This window comes from Vulpes vulpes, chromosome 1 (assembly GCF_048418805.1).
Source record: "Vulpes vulpes isolate BD-2025 chromosome 1, VulVul3, whole genome shotgun sequence".
Taxonomy (NCBI): domain Eukaryota; kingdom Metazoa; phylum Chordata; class Mammalia; order Carnivora; family Canidae; genus Vulpes; species Vulpes vulpes.
This window is the reverse complement of record NC_132780.1, coordinates 146,152,404-146,169,390: the sequence shown is the minus strand read 5'-3', so window position 1 is coordinate 146,169,390 and position 16,987 is coordinate 146,152,404. Positions and strand designations below refer to the sequence as shown.

The window sequence follows — 16,987 nt, the reverse complement described above, 5'->3', positions numbered from 1 at the left end:
TATGTTTTGGATTGCCCACTATCTGCCAGAAGATATGGTAGATCTTTCAAAATCAGGTCACGTACTTTTCAAAACTGCAAGAAAGCAATGTGACCAGTCATGCATGGTAAAGCACTATCACTCTGCAAAACTTAAAAATTCCAGCTGTATCAATAACCCACTGAGTGGATATTCTAAGAGAAATAGCAGACTTTCTATTAATCCCCCCTACATCAAAAGCTATTATAAACATCATGATTAACAATAAAAATCAGTGAGCTGGGGCTCTATTCATCACTCTAAAAGCAAGAAGTTCTAAGTTTGCAAGTGAGGGGTTTTATAGAGATTTTGTTTTATTCTTTTACTTTTAGTTGCTTTGCCTGGCATATAGCAGGCAGTCCAAAGTACACAAAAATGTTTTAAGTGCTGTGCTATAGGTTTCCTTTCTTGAAGACTTTTCCTCTAGAATCCATTAATGTTCTCCATAACCATTATTTCCTAAGAGGATATTGCTTTTGACCCTTTTACTAAGCTCTCTCAGATTCCACATGACAATGTGTCCTCCCTCACTGCAATGAGCATTACACTGTATTTAACTAAAGCTGTGTTCTTGGTGGTTTCTGCCTGGAGGGTACCAACAGAATTATGGCACCTTCTACCTAACTGATCAGATATTCTAGGCTAGAGGAAAAATAATTAGAAATTGCAGTTATTTTATTTTAGAAATAAAAGCAAACCAGACAATATATTGTAGTGACTAGAGAAGATTTTTAATATATTTAAGTGGTAATTTATTCACATGTATATATTTGTTTCAGGATTTCTTTTCCTTTAGTGCTGCAGGTCTTGGTCATGCTGCTTGGAAGAAGGAATAAATAGACTGGATAAAGAATGAGCAATAGTACCAAGTTCCTGAAGAGGGAGGGGACCAAAGAGAATTGCCACTGGAGTTTCTAAGTCTAGAGGTTTTTATGAACTCTTTTGGAGTACTATCTTAAACAACCGGGGTGTACGAAGGCATGTAAATCAGGGCTTTGATCACACATTTGTCTACCTATTAGGTTAACAGCTATGTGCTGATGGTCTTTTGGGGCTGACATCTGGGGATTTAGGTCTTAACTGCCTCAGCTCATGATAATGACAAATGTTTTGTTTTATTTTACAACATTTTGCAGAAGTCATTTCTACAAAGGCTGCAGAACAAAATGCTAGTGCAGTCTTGCTTAAGCTGCAAAACAGGACATCAGTACTGTTTTGTCTTAGCTGTCCTGACTCTATGTTCTCTTGTTGAGGACTCCAGCCCTGACTACCTAACTGTCCAACAAACTCCTAACATTCAGACGACGCGAAAAAGTTTATAGAAAGGGTTTTTTTGTTTGTTTGATTTTTCTTTTAAAGGAACAGATGTGCTCATGTTCCTTTAAATAAAAGTATGCTTTAATGATAGTGGAAAATATTCAACACCTAGTCAATAAACCAACCAAAGAAATAAAATGTTCATGCTACTCCCAAAGGTAAAGACACTTGGCAAATCTTAATTATATCACAAAAGGTCTAGAGGGTTATGTAAAAGAATAAAAGCATTTGGGGATTTTTCAAGTTCCAGATGACCAGACAGAAAATCCAAGTCATGAACTAAAGAACAATAATAATTGCAAACGATTATGTTCTATTGTCCCGGGCATTCCACACACTTTACATACATTATATCATAGTATCATAGTTCCTCTGCAGTAACCAATAAATGAGCTCTATTCAGCCATTATAAATAATTAGATTGCAGCTTAGGCAAACAACAAGACATAGCAACAGAAATGTGAGCTCAATTTGGCAACTACTAAAAACAGTTTTCAGGGCTACATTAGATGCTAATAGATCTACAGAGGCTAATTTTAAGTGCATATTGAAAATAAATCCCAAAGAAGTCTCAGCCTCTGCAGCATCATCATAGGCCAACAGTTTTTACAAACTCATAAACATTAAATTAATACAGAACAATCTAAAAAAAACTCTTTAAGAGGCATCCAGTCTCTTATATGCTTCTTCAATGAAAGTTAACATATTCTTCATCTGGGATGAATTATGGAGAACATCCAAGTCCTTCAGAAGAGCGTTATGGTTTGGAATTAATGTCAAAATTTCTGTCTGTAGGTATGATGGTACAATTAGTTTAAAATTTTTAAAAACGGATATGATTGACATATAACATCATATTAGCTTCAGGTACATAACACAATGATGAGATATTTGTGTACATTGCAAAATGACCACCAGGACAAGTCTAGTTAATATGTAGCACCAACCCCCCCACCCCCCCAAAATATGTAGCATACAAATTTACATACATAGTTACAAATTCTTCTTGTGATGTGAACTTTTAAAATCTACTTCCTTGACAACTGGGAAATATATGACAGTGCTATTGACTACCGTCACTCTGTTCTACATTACATCTCCATGACTTTGATTTTATAAATGGAAGTTTGTATCTTTTGACCACATTGACCCACATAAGTAGCTTTTAACTTCTTATCATGAGAAATACCAAACATATGTTAGAGAGGATGGTTCAAACCTCATATACTCATCAACCAACTTCAGTAATCAACTCAGTCCTGTTTTTTCAAATTTGTATTACTGTTTTATTTTTTGCCCAGTCCCTTTCCTTTCGACCTAAATGGATTACAGATAGGACTACTTTAAATTATTTTTGAGAAACCTTGAAGACTTTCTACCACTATAAGTATTTACACTATATTAGAACCTGTGAAAACAGATACCAGTATATAGTCTGGTACAAGTAACACAACATTATTTCGTGAAGAGATATAAGTCATTGTTAGAAGCATAACCAAACTCAATTATTGGAATTTACCTCCACAAATCTATCCCACAGTTATGACCACACAAATATGTAAAGCTATATATAAAAGGGTGTATTGAGCATTATCTGTAATTGCAAAAATTATTTATTTCTATCAGTAATTCACAAGTTATAGTATGGTACATTCATACAATGGAATGTTATACAGCTATTGATAAGAATGAGAAATCTACATGCAAGATGCTCACAAGGAAAGATGTTCAAACTATTCTGTCAAGTGAGAAAAATGTTGCCTAAGAACTTTTATCATGGATTTCATTTGTTTTAACAAAGGAGAAGGATACTATGATTTTATATATGCAATTCATAACTGATGATATAGTTGATATGGTAAACTGACATTTACCTGAAGTATGGGAGCTTTGAGACTCTTCTGAGAAAGTTCTGGAAGAGAGAGTACCCCACTACTACCTATTTGAAACATCTAAAGTAGAAAAAGAAAGATATAGATTATTTCAAAAGTCCAATTTTTCTCTTCTTATATTCAAAAGTTGTCTTGGTGGGAGGTAAGCATTAAAAAATTGATCCAGGCTCTAGGAACACATTATTAAACAATTACCTGTTTTATTTTCTCCTCCTCTTCTTCCACCTCACTTTTCAGAACTTGAATTCTGTTCTTTAAGCTCTCAATATTCCCAGTCATTGACAATATGGTCTGGACTATTTTATCTATTTCTTCCTGAGTCAGAAAGAGAAAGTTAATGTTTTAAATTAAATATATTATTAAATGAAACCCAAATAGGTATTAATATACATTTTTAAAAATACCTCATATACTGAAACATTTTTGCAAGAAACTGGTAAATTTCTTCTTTCAAAAAACAGACTTCCAAGAAATTAATTTACCAGAATAATTCCTTATAAGGAAATTTAATTTCCATGGAACAAGAAGATATAACCCATGTACAAGAATATTTCCTCAAAAACTCATTGAAACTGCTACAATCAGAGATCCTGGAAGACCTATGTGAACCTAGCAGAGCCAAAGGATTGATGGCCTAAAAATCTCCTGTCCTTTGCCTATCCACCATCTCTATCCCTACTACATACCCCTGGCAACCACTGGTCTTTTCATTCTCATTTTGCCTTTTCTAGCATATCATATAGTTGCATATCCTATAGTAATGGAGCCTTTTTAGTTTGGCTTCTTTCACTTAGGATTCATAATGTGCACTTATGGTTCCTCCATATCTCTTTAGGGTCTAATAGCTCATTTCTTTTTAGTGGTGAATAATATTCCATTGTTTGATGTACCATATTTATTTATCCATTCACCTAAGAAGGACATCTTGGGTTTCCAACTTTTGGCAATTATGAAGAAAGCTGCCACAAATATCCACGTGCAATATTCAAATATCCATCTACAATAAACCAAGGAGCATGATTTGTGTATCATGTAGTAAGAGTATGTTTCATTTTGTAAGTTACTGCCAAACTGTATTCTAAAGTGTTTGTACCATTTAGCATTCCCATCAGCCATGAGAATTCTTGTTGCTCTACATCCTTATCTGCATTTGTTGGTGTCCATGTTCTAGATTTTGGCCATTCTAGTAGGTGCATATTAAGTCTCCTTTCATCTATAGTTTTCCACTCCACTTATCCCATCTCATCTCTTCCAGCTTCTGATGGTATCAGCATTCCTGTGGCTGCATCCCTCCAATTTCTGCATTTTTCACATAGCCCTTTCCTCCATGTCTCCAACTCTTATAAGGACATTTTTTTTTTTTTTTTTGGTTCTTTAATGACACTAGTCTTTTGGACTTAGGACCTATTAAGATAATCCAGGATGATCTCATCTTGAGATCTTTAATTATACCTGGAAAGACTCTCTTTCCAAATAAGGTCACATTCACAGCTCTTAGGGTTAGGACTTGCGCATATTATTTTTGGGGCCACTATTCAACCCACTAGAGAGGGAATGAGTAACAGCATGAAAAAAGGAAACAGTTATTATAATAAGGACTAAAAAATTCCATTGTAGTTAAAAAAAAATTATTTTGTTCCATTGCTTTGGTTATCTTCTTTGGGTATTCCTACCATTCCTACCATGCCGTATCTTCTTTGCTGAGCTTTTACATTTGTCATTTGTTCTCAATACCTTTAAAAACATGTTTCTTTTTAATTAACCTTTTCTCCTTATTTTACTACTCATTGTAAGCATTTATCCTTGCATTTCCTTTAATTCTCCTAATTTAATCTGCATCTGAAAAGGTTTTTTTTACTTCTAATTTTTTCCTGAATTCTGTAGCTTCAGTTTTTAGTATTTCTAATACTGATTTATAATTTTTTTCTATACCTCCTGTTTTTCTGAATCACTTGTTTGCTTAAGAATTAGATAGTGTTCATCTGTTTTGTGCACTTGTTTTCGGCGTGATTTCATTATCTGTGGATTGCTATTGTTTGTCCTTATTTTTATATTTTCTTATGCTAACTCTGATTGTGAAATTCTATGGCTCTGTTCTTATGCAGAGGTCCACAGAGATTAAAAAACTAAGCCCCAGCAGTTCCTATCCCATCTTCTCAGTCACAGAGACTTTGCTCACTACCACCTCTTCTATAGCACTATCACTGAGTGAGAGAGCTCAATGAATACACTGTTGAATGAATACAACTTCTGTTACTTATTAGCTGACACAGGTTTTGGAAAGTCACCACCAAGAATAACTCTACATTTAGTGATGAGTTCCTGTAGTTTGATAATCAAAAATAGTTCAGTTAAAGTCAGATGAAAAAAAAAATAGTAGTACTTAATCACTAATATATTAGAAATACTTTCAACTTCAGAGGCTCAAAGTTTAGGCAAAGTTTTTGCTGACTAAAAAAAAGAAAAAAAGAGAAGAATTTAATGAAAACTGTTCAACTGTTCTAAGATCTAGTATTTATTTTTCAGAGAATATCAGAGACTATCATGATAATTAAAAAATGTCTTATTCTCTTCTCCTTTCTCCTAATTATGGAGTCCCTGTACAAATTTCATACCTGTAATAATGCCAGACCTTCTTCGTTAGCTCTGTGCTGTGCCCTTTCCATTTTCAGTAGACTTGACACGTTAGTTAAAATTTTCAGCTTTTTGGGAGGGACTTTAAGGGTTTCACACAGTTGTAGCAATCTTAGGGATAAAATAAAAATGTAATTATGTTTACCTTTTTACTACCATTATTTTTATGTTTTTTTGTTTTGTTTTGTTTTGTTAGAAATACTGCTGTCATCTTTTTTCTGCCCTCATATTCCCAAGGGCTCTACTATTCTTTTATCAACAGTAGCTAACATTAGCAATGACTCACCCATAAAAAGCTGTGACACGTCATCTTTTAGCCTTTTGATTTATTAAGATTTACCTCAAATCATGGGGCACTTAAATTGTTTAATGAAAGGAAAAATTTCTACTTTACACTATTAATCAATTTTATTATATATATTTATTTACACAATTTCATTTATGCACATTTTAAAATAAAACTTTCCTTATATCTTCTGAATGTGTTTCCTAGACTATTATAGCACATAATTACATCATTTATTGTGAACAGCTGGGTAAGAGATGAAATACTTCTTTGGAAGACATAATTATGGCCCTAGATTCTATAGTTCAGTTGTCCTGGACAATGTGACCAGTGAAAAAGATTCTCTGTATCAGTTACTCTAACAGTGGTTTTAAAGATAGTAAAGTCTCATAGAGTTTAAGGCAAATAAAACATTAAGATTAAATTACTTTGTTTAACAGTACAATCATCATGAATACTGTGCAGTATTAAAGTTAAGAAATTCTCTCTAGGGGATCCCTGGGTGGCTCAGTGGTTTAGTGCCTGCCTTTGGCCTAGGGCGTGACCCTGGAGTCCCAGGATCGAGACCCACATCAGGCTTCCTGCATGGAGCCTGCTTCTCCCTCTGCCTGTGTCTCTGCCTTTCTCTCTCTATGTCTCTCATGGATAAATAAATAAAATCTCAAAAAAAAAAAATCCTCTCTAAAAATGTAAAAAAAGGAAAGAATAGAAGAAAAAAATTAAAAGCAGAAAAGTTAACAAAACCTAACAAGATTAAGAAAACCTCCTTCAAACCAAGTTTATTAGATCACCAATGGAAACTATCCTATTATTACCCTCACTGATAGCAGGGAGTAATACAGCTTTCCTAAAAGCTTGGATTCTTGGATTCTAAGAGGAAGAAATTAAGGAGGAAAATCTAAATTTGGTTGCTTCTATCTAATAGCAGCATTTTGAGGTATTCAAAAACCATACTACTTAAGATTTGCAGGCAATTTAAATAGAGGAAACTAAAATTCATCTTCCTAGGATCTTACTCAAAACATTACTTTTTTTTCCCTAAGATTTTATTTATTCATGAGAGAGAGAGAGAGAGAGAGAGAGAGAGGCAGAGACACAGGCAGAGGGAAATGCAGGCTCCCTTTGAGGAACTTGATGTGGGACTCCAGGATCACACCCTGAGCTAAAGGCAGACGCTCAACCGCTGAGCCACCCAGGTGTCCCAAAATATTAATTTTTGTAAAGAAAAACGTAGGCAATATAAAAATACACCAGTCATAATTTTCGTTAAACTGTTGGGATTAACTTGACTATCATTAAGTTAATAATCATTAAGACATCACATTTAAGAATAAAAATGTGTGGAGTACCTAGGTGGCTCAGTTGGATAGGTGTCTGACTCTGGATTTTGGTTCTGCTCATGATCCCTGGGTTGTAGAATCAAGCCACACATCTGGCTCTGCACTCAGCCTGGAGTCTGCATGGGTGTCTCTCCCTTTGCTCCTCCCCCCACTTGCTAGTGCTTGATCTCTTGCTCTCTAAAATAAATAAATCTTAAAAAAAAAAAAAAAAAAAAAAATATATATATATATATATATATATATATATATAAACCGGTGTGTTTAAGTATTCCTAAAGGAATAAGTTCTTGATTTCTTAACTAAAATAACCAAAAGCATAACATGAGTACACCCTACTATGTCAACAACACCTAATCATCATTTATACTATTTTTCTATAGGGTAAACTTTCCCTAAGTATGTTCCTCTAGAAACTGCAGTGGCTAACCCATTTTGTTTGACTAGCAACCCTGTTTTGTTTGTCTGATCACAGAGATAGGCACACGACCCAGTCTGTATGAATCCTAACAGCTCTTGCCACAAAATCAGTCTAAAGATACGTGTAGCACCTAATCTGGGCCAATCAGACCCCATTTCCCAGAACTTTCTAACTGAAGCTAAGAGGACATGAATTCTATTTCTCCTCTTCACAAGGCTGAAGAGATAAACAGGGAACTATTTATATCTACAATTCTAAGGTAGTGAGGACAACTTGTCTAAAAGAATGAAGCCCACAAACAAGCCAGAGGCAGAGTTGAGACTAATATATGAAATAAAGAATTCTTGTGGTAAATACCAATTTTGAAGATGTTAGGTTAAAAAAATGAAAAATATTTGTTCACTGTAGGACTTTTATGTTAATATACCCAAACATAATTCACTATATATCACTTTTATTCACAGAGTGTCTTTAAGAACAGGTACTCCAGGGCAGCCCCGGTGGCGCAGCGGTTTGGTGCTGCCTGCAGCCTGAGGTATGATCCTGGAGACCCGGGATCGAGTCCCACATCGGGCTCCCTGCATGGAGCCTGCTTCTCCCTCTGCCTGTGTCTCTGCCTCTCTCTCTGTGTTTATGAAAAAAAAAAAAAAAAAAAAAAAAAAAGAACAGGTACTCCAAATACTGCTACAGGAAAGTTTATTCAGAGATCCAAAGAATCAATTTGCTATGGCAGTACTCTGCTATATCAGCAGAAGGAAAACTATCTTGAATATTGTTACTTGGAAGCCAAAAGACTGAGTTGTGAAAGCAAAATTGAGACAATAGGCAGTCTTTGAAGTATCTCCAAGGCAGCTACAGGATAAAGAAAGCCTAAATGTTGAACAGAAACTAATGACCCACAGTGATCACTGTGAATAGCAGTTACTATGTACTAGAATATTCTTTATACAGCACATATGACTTATTTGTTCTACATTAAAAGGGAATAAATAGCTACACTTTTTATGCGTTGGCTTATATACTAGATTCTTGTATATTCCTCCTCCTTTAATTCATTCTTGTAAGCAGGTTGCAGGTCTGCTTCTAGTAAACCTTCTTCAATCTCTTCAACCTTTTTATAAACTAGCCCCATCCACCCTTTCTGTTTTGCTACTATTGTTGAAATTATACTTGAAGTAAACAGAATTTCTGCTCAGCCTTCCCAAGAATAAAGTACTAGCTCACAAACATTTCCAAGCAAACCCGAAACTAAGATGCAGAACATTTTTCTTGAAAAGAAAAAGTTGGGTGCCTGGGTGGCTAAGTCGGTTAAGTAGCTGCTGTTGGCTCAGGTCATGATCCCAGGGTCCTGCATCAGGCTGCCTGCTCATTGAGGAGTCTGCTTCTCCCTCTACCTCTGCTCCTCCCGCTGCTCATGCTCTCTCTCTCTCTAATAAATAAATAAATAAAATCTTTAAAGAAAAAGATAAAATTGTGCAAATAGTAGTTAGAAAATCATTGGCAGTGGTGTGACTTTTAAGAGCATTTGAAAAGAAATTTCCATTTGGGATTTGCCAAAAGATGAAGAGCAGTAATACCCAGGAAAATCACACTTGCTGCTTATGAAAATAATGTAATACAATATCTGAAGTGAAGAGAAAATAGCAATGGAATAAATCTAAGAATGGTAAACCATTAACTTCAAATTGCTCAAAATGAAGATGGAGTTAAGGTTGACAAAATATTTTTTCAAATCTTAATACAAAAAATAAATTGTAGAAGTTGGCATTTTATGATTTTCAGACTCTCTTTTTAAATAGATTCTCTTACTTCATAACTGTGCAGCAGTTTAGAATATACATTTCCAAGTTGTTCATCTTAAAACAATAAAAACAATAATAAAAAAAACAAAATGAAAGAAAAAATTTTATACCCCACAAATGTCTGTTCTGGTAACACAGGAAGAAGTTAGATTTTTACTAATTATATTTAAAAAAATGTTCTATTACATAACCATATTACCTTTTCTTCAGGTAGTTAAGATGATACTGAACTTGATCATTTTTTCTAATCCTGTTACTCAAAATTGCTCTAGAAAAGAAAAAGAGATTAAATAGGTAACAATTTGAAACACAACTAATATAATGCACTTACTTGTTCTCCCTGCTTTCTTTCAAGTGCCCCTCCTCACTAGCCAGGCAGAATCAACCACTTTTTATTTTATACCAAATACATTTTAAGCATAGATATAATCAAAATTCTTACTACATTCTATTATTGTCATTAATTTCGATGAGTTCAGCTTCTTGATTCAGAATACTGTCTTACTTTCTTTGTATCCCCTCCAACATGTTAGCTTACATATAAAGTGTCAATTTGAACTCAACATCTTCTTAAGTATCCCTAGTGATAGAACAAGTTTAAAGTTCACAAATAGCAGGTCATGCCACATAGACTTCTTTTCTTTCACCAGGGAATTTTAAGTTTCTGAAATTAACAAAGACTTCTTGCTTAAAGCTAACAGCATCAAAAGACATTACATATGTCTTGTTCTGAAAAACATCCTATCACTATAAAATTTTTAAAAAATGACATTTAAAAGGAAATGTTTCGGGATCCCTGGGTGGCGCAGCGGTTTGGCGCCTGCCTTTGGCCCGGGGCGCGATCCTGGAGACCCGGGATCGAATCCCACGTCGGGCTCCCGGTGCATGGAGCCTGTTTCTCCCTCTGCCTGTCTCTGCCTCTCTTTCTCTCTCTCTGTGACTATCATGAATAAATAAATAAAATCTTAAAAAAAAAAAAATTATAAAAGGAAATGTTTCTAAGGAAATATGTTTCTTTTCTTTTTTTTAAAGATTTTATTTATTTATTCATGAGAGACAGAGAGAGAGAGAGAGACAGAGACAGAGAGAGAGAGAGGCAGAGACACAGGCAGAGGGAGAAGCAGGCTCCATGCAGGGAGCCCGATGTGGGACTCGATCCTGGGAATCCAGGATCACATTCTGAGCCAAAGCCAGATGCTCAACCGCTGAGCCACCCAGGCGTCTCAGGAAATATGTTTCTACGGGGAACATGTAAGCAGAGATCAAGAATGAAATGGAAAGATTTCATACTTACATTATAACTGAGTCCATCATAATTTGCAAATGCTCTCTGATACTCTCTGAAAGAGGTTGCCAGGTTTTCCTCTTGTTGGATGCTATCTTAATCTGTTTTAGATTAGTATGTTCTGTTTGGCCTGTTACTGGTGAAAGACGAGACTGGTCAATCTCAAAGTTTTACATTTTTACCTAAAAACTGATTTAAGTATACATTTATTTTAAAAAGCTAACAGAATCATGAGAACCAAAATATGATAAAGCTGCATAAACTGTTTAATTTCCTTTTTATTGCACAGCCATAATATGCCAGGTGTTGAATATGATTATGCTATTATGTTAGTTAAAATACTATTAGCTGAAACTGCAGATAAAAACCCAAGACAATTCTCAATGAAAAAGCAGGCTACACTTTATTAGGATTCAGTATAAAAGTCTGGTTCTCAGAAATGACCTAAATTAAAGAGTTTCACTGAGAAGACTAGAAAGCTATTTCTCCCAAATATTAAATGGCAACTGGAACAAAATATTCAGGGTCTTGTTGTTGGTATTCTATTTATAAAGGATAAACAAAGAAGATAATACTATTGGCTCATATGATGATTAGTTTTAGAGAGAAGGGAGACTAATTATAATTATTTAGTATAAATACAAGTATGCAAAGCCTTACAAAAGTACTGTGTATTATGGAAGTACAAAACCACGGACTTTGCTTGGTCTTGGTGAGGAGTAAGTAGGAATTTTTATTTTTATTTTTCTTAAAGATTTTATTTATTTATTCATGAGACACACACACACACACACAGAGAAAGAGAGAAAGAGAGAGAGAGAGAGAGGCAGAGACACAGGCAGGGGAGAAGCAGACTCCATGCAGGGAGCCCAATGTGGACTTGATCCCAGGACTCCAAGATCACGCCCTGAGCTGAAGGTAGGCGCTAAACCTCTGAGCCACCCAGGGATTCCCCTGAAAGTAGGAATTTTTAGATGAAGTGATGCCTAAGTAAAGATGACTACTCCAAATTAGTTTACTCCAAACAAAGTTAGACAGTAGTCCCAAACTAATCTATGCAATGGTGGTAGGACAGAAATATATCTGTTTTAAAGAAAAATCAGTAGGTGCGTCTATAGATCACAGATCAGCAATAATTCAGATTGTGGGAAACTTTGATTTTCTCTAGTTCCTATCAATTTAGAACCTTCCACAATATGTGCTAGAGGCAGCAAGTAAAATTTCAGTTGACCAAAATAACAGACTAACCAGTACAATTTATTCTTGCAAAAATGAGAATGCAGCTGTTTATTACTGTCTTTTGTTTCTATAAAAAAAGATTTACTTATTTGAGAGAGAGAGAGAGAGAGAGAGAGAACATGTGTGGGTGAGGAAGGAGGGGAAGAGGGAGAGGGATAATTCTAAGCACATTCCTCACTGAGCGCAGAGCCTGACATGGGGCTTGATCTCATGAACCTGAGATCACATGACCTAAGCCGAAGAAACCTAGAGTCAGTTGCTCAAAGGACTATGCCAGCCAGGAGCCCCTACTATCTTTTGCTTTTGTACAACTCATAAACAAGATGCTGAGAAGTTTTTCATGAATACACACAGCTTGAGACAGACAAGTTAAACAAGATACAGAAAATAAATACCTTTGGAAGGCAGATGCTTTGGATTTTTATTTTTTGCAGTGTTTCTAACCTAGAGAGAAAAACACATACACACGTAATTAAACATCAGATAAAAGATACCACCTTTGCAATATATTTGTCATGTATGTTGAAGAGTATATATGTATCTTCTGGCTAGACAGAAAAAACATACTGCCGCTTGTGCAGAGAAAGGGTGTGTATTTATCCCAGGCACAGGATATACTACAGCAATTCCTGGACAATAGTGATAATGTATAATAGAATTCCATAGAGTGTCAAATAATTTTTTTAAGACTTATTTTTATTTTAGAGAGATAACTTGCCAGTGGGGGAGGGGCAGAGGGAAGAGAGAATTTTTCAAGCAGACTCCCCGTTGAGTGCAGAGCCCTGCTTGGGACTTGATCCCATGACTCACAAGATCATGACTTGAGCCAAAAATAAGAATAGAATGCTTAACCAACTGAGCCACCCAGGCGCCCCGTATCAAAGAATATGTTAAAGAAATCATTAGTCATTTTGACTGTGAAATAGTGGTACATACTTTACCTGCAAAAAACATAGGCAGTGCCTCTTATAGGATAAAACACGCAAATTCTTAAAAAATTTTATACATATTCTTTTTTAAGAAATGGGCAAAATTATGGTAGAAAGAAGATAATTCCTCCCAAAGTAATTTTTCTCTATGTTAATAAAAATCTCTTCCCACTAACTGACAGATTTTCCTATCTTTAACCATAGAATCTGTATATACTTTATTCCTAGTCTTTACATTCAAACACCTTAAAAACGCCTTATGACCCCCTCCTCAACAAAGAATTTTCTGGTCAGTATCTTTAGAAACTGAAACAATTTTTATCTGAGAACCTTTACCAATTATGTTGCAACAGCTCCCACATAACGATATGAATTACTTTAATTTGCAGTAAAATTGACCTTTAGTCTTTATATATTCCTTTATATGGAACAAATTACATTTTTACTCAAAAAGTTCAGAATGATAAACTCAATTATTTTTATTACCTTTTTCTTTGGCAACTCCACATCTTCATCATCATTTTTTCTTTTTGGGTTTCTTTTTAATTGTTGAGATCTTTTCTTGGAAGCACTTGCTTTGCTAGACATCTTGATCTAAACAGAACAATTATAATAGTACTTCAAAAAATCTGTAAAATAAAAAGGACACAAAAATAAGCTTAATCCTACATACATTTTGTTAAAAAGTACTACCTATAAATGTTCCAAGTTTGCCTTAAAAAATAATGAAAGGTTTGGGACAGTGTTTTCAGAACATTTGAACATACTTTAAAACAAGTAACACTGATTACTATTAAAGTAAGTGTATCTGATTCAATTTCATTCCTGGAAATTTCTTCCATTTTATGGCTTTAAAAAATCATGTGAAAATGCTCTTGCATCTTTCCTTTATACTCCCCCATACAATAACATTATTTCCATGTTTAGAGCCAAGAAAATGGAAATAATAATGTATTAAATTGTATTACCCTGTCACAGACAATATTAATTGGAATAGTAACATAGTGATATTCAGGTCTTTTTATTTTAAGCCTAATGTATTCTCAGAACTTATGCCAGAGATGAAAGGAAATAATTTTTAAGACCATACTATGAAACTATGCTGTGGAAATTCAAGCAGAAAAGTCACTCAAAGGATTTAAGCTACTACTCCGTGTGGGCTATTTGCATTTTTAAAAAGCACAGAAGAATACTGATTATTCTGTCCTTTCATAACAATACAAATCAGTCACCATTCCTCTTCTAAAAATTCAGAGTTAATAATATTAACAGTTTATATAGGTGGATTGAGATAGATAATAAAGGAGGTACTTTGGATAAATCTATTTCTTTGAAATTTAAAAGGTAAAGTTTCAGTAAGAAACTTTTTTCAGTAAGATTAACAGAAATAGTGAGAAATAATTAATTGAAAGATCACAAACTACACTTAGGGAGTACATGTAAGATCAGTTACAAAAAACAGTGGAAGCTAAATTATACTTTACCCTGCTCTTTACCCGACTTCATACCTAGTCTATGTTACATTCCTGAGATGCCTAATTCCCTCAATATGACATCCATGCCTTTATATTTCCCCTACTTCAAAACCAATCCACATGACAGTTTCACTTGAGGACCTCCCCTGGAAGGGCTACCGTACATAGAGTACAGGTTGTTCAAGGAAGAAGGTGAGGGAGCAAGTGAGGGCTGAGACTCAGTCCTTACCCCATTTGGTGGATTAAAAAATGGTGCAAATTCCTTCTTACTCCTATTATTTAAAGATGGAGTCTATGTCCCTTTCTCTTAAATCTTGGCATACTCTGTAGCTGTTTGAGCAGCATAATATGGTGGAAATGATTCTGTCCCAGTTTACTGGCCTGAACATGAAGAGACTCATAGCTGCAACGTCCTCATGTTTGGAATATTTGCTCTTGGAACCCAGCGACCATGCTCTGAGGAAGGCCAACATGGAGAGGAAGTGAAAGGCCCAAGCAAAAGCCCAGCTGAACTCCCAGAATACCCAGTGCCATCTTACCAGCCTGGCACATGTACCTAAGCTAATATGCTGCAGCTGACCCTGAATGGAAAAGACAGGAGTCAGCTCTACCAAGTTGTTCCTGATCACAAATTCTGGAACAAAATAAATGACTTTCTTAAATTAAAAATAAAATAAAATAAAAAAAATCCTTCCCCAATACCTACTACACAACATCCAACGCTTTACCATGTCACTTACAGTTCTTAACCGTCTAGCCTGGTCTAGTTTTCTGTACTTCTCTCCCACTATTCCTTATAAGACTCTCTCTCTAGCTAGATTTGATGATTTTGAGTACACACTGAGTGAGGCATGCACTATGCCCTTCACCTGAGCTGCTCTCCTGTCTCTGCCCACCTCCCCAGTGCAAGAGCCACCTGCTCTCCATTCCTCCTAACCACTCCCAAGGTGTGACAACCGAAACTGTCCCCTGACATTATCAAATGTCCCCTGGTATGAAGACACCTCAGCCTGAGAAACACTGCCAAGAGCAAGTCAGGGATAAGGATAAAGAGATAAATAGCTTGGTTCCAAATCCTGGTTCTGGCATTTAACTAGCGGTGCAAGCTTAGGCACGTAAATTTGTTCAATGTCCCCCCTGACAAAATGGGTTAAAGTTTAAAAGCACCAACATTAAAGGCTTTTGTGAAGCCAAAACTTCGTACAGAATATGTAAAGTGCCTAGAATGACGTATGGGACACGGTAACAGTTCGACACACAAAAGTCATACTTTTCTATTGGGCTGGTTGTCCAGGAACGAGAATAGACATTTTAATGTAAACATAAAAGGAACAGAAACTTTGCCCTGTTTTAGATCCACAGGAAACCACAGCTCAGTGACAGTGGGTAGACGCCGCTATAAAAACAACCACTATATAAAAGTACACACCATGCGACAAAAGTTATAAAAGACAAAGGAGTGAACGGCTATCTCAAATTGATGTGTGTGCGTGTGCTGGCGGCGGCCAGAAAAAAAAGTAATATGTGAATTACATTTCGAAATATTTGGCCAGAAAGACAGGGAGTAAAGTATTTGAGAGAAAGCAGCAAAAGTCTGAGGGCAGAACAGGTTAAAAGAAACTGGTCTGCTGGGGGACACGGAAAATTCGGCCAGACTTGCCGGTGTATGGATGGAATAGAAAGGAGGCTGGAGCGGGAGTCTGCGGCCGGACTACATGCTGCGGTAGAGTTCGCTGTAGGAAACAGGGAGGCATCCTAGATCCTCCTGCTGTCCTTGGTGAAATTCGTGGAAACCAAGTCTCTCAACCTAGGTCTAGCGCCAAGTCTGGCAAAACACAACCAGGCTATGTTTACCTCCTGACAAAAGCCTCGGGATGCGACGCTAGTGTCCTCGATGCCTAAAGACGCTAATCTCCAAGGCTGCACTTCGCCCCACTTGGGCCGCGGGAGACTTAAAAAAAACAAACAAAAAAAAACGAGGACGAGGATGAACTGGGGGATGGAGGGAAGAACCGAGGAACCAGGCGTCCCTTCACTCCATCTTTGAGAATAAAAATGCTTCAGTCCTTGGCCCCAAGCAAAGGCAGATATGGAAGAGCCACTGGAGTCTCACCCCCACGCTCCTGAGAAACAAACCGCGGAGTCGGTCACCATCGCGCTAGCCGCGAGCTGGACTCACCAGCAGGTTAAGAGCTTCCACCACTCACCAAAGAAGCCTCTTCAACCCTCCAGCGAGTCAACGTCGCAGCAATTCGCGCCCAAACCATTGAAAAACCGACGAAGCCCGGAAGTGGGCGGGCAGAAACCGGAAGCGCCTGTCGGGAGAGGCGGGCCTCGGGTCACAGCTCAACG

The 16,987-nt window shown here is 36.3% G+C and overlaps 1 protein-coding gene across 4 annotated transcripts; it reads right to left on the bottom strand.

The window, feature by feature from the left end:
- Nucleotides 1-727: 727 nt before the first annotated feature.
- Nucleotides 728-16,987, bottom strand: CENPQ (centromere protein Q). Of its 4 annotated transcripts, none has more exons than XM_025991045.2 (9): nucleotides 16,843-16,987; nucleotides 13,647-13,789; nucleotides 12,627-12,675; nucleotides 11,002-11,128; nucleotides 9,907-9,975; nucleotides 5,843-5,972; nucleotides 3,423-3,542; nucleotides 3,210-3,287; nucleotides 728-2,124 (listed from the first exon to the last, which is right to left on the bottom strand). In XM_025991045.2, exons 2-9 carry the CDS (start codon nucleotides 13,746-13,748, stop codon nucleotides 1,993-1,995), a joined length of 807 nt encoding a protein of 268 aa, XP_025846830.2. In that variant the 5' UTR covers nucleotides 13,749-13,789; nucleotides 16,843-16,987; the 3' UTR covers nucleotides 728-1,992. The 4 variants fall into 4 exon arrangements, with proteins under 4 accessions (XP_025846830.2, XP_025846829.2, XP_072589764.1 ...); XM_025991044.2 differs by having other exon boundaries at nucleotides 13,647-13,754; nucleotides 16,843-16,973; XM_072733663.1 differs by having other exon boundaries at nucleotides 16,815-16,952.

Bases quoted from the DNA above. Each gene is read 5' to 3' on its own strand.
- CENPQ (XM_025991044.2), bottom strand. From the start codon at position 16,902: ATGGTTTGGGCGCGAATTGCTGCGACGTTGACTCGCTGGAGGGTTGAA. The intron at 13,755-16,842 runs GTGAGTGGTGGA...TGTTCTGTTTAG, and splicing joins GGGTTGAAGAGGCTTCTTTG to ATCAAGATGTCTAGCAAAGC. The intron at 9,976-11,001 runs GTAAGTATGAAA...TTTCTTTTCTAG, and splicing joins ATGATGGACTCAGTTATAAT to AGCAATTTTGAGTAACAGGA.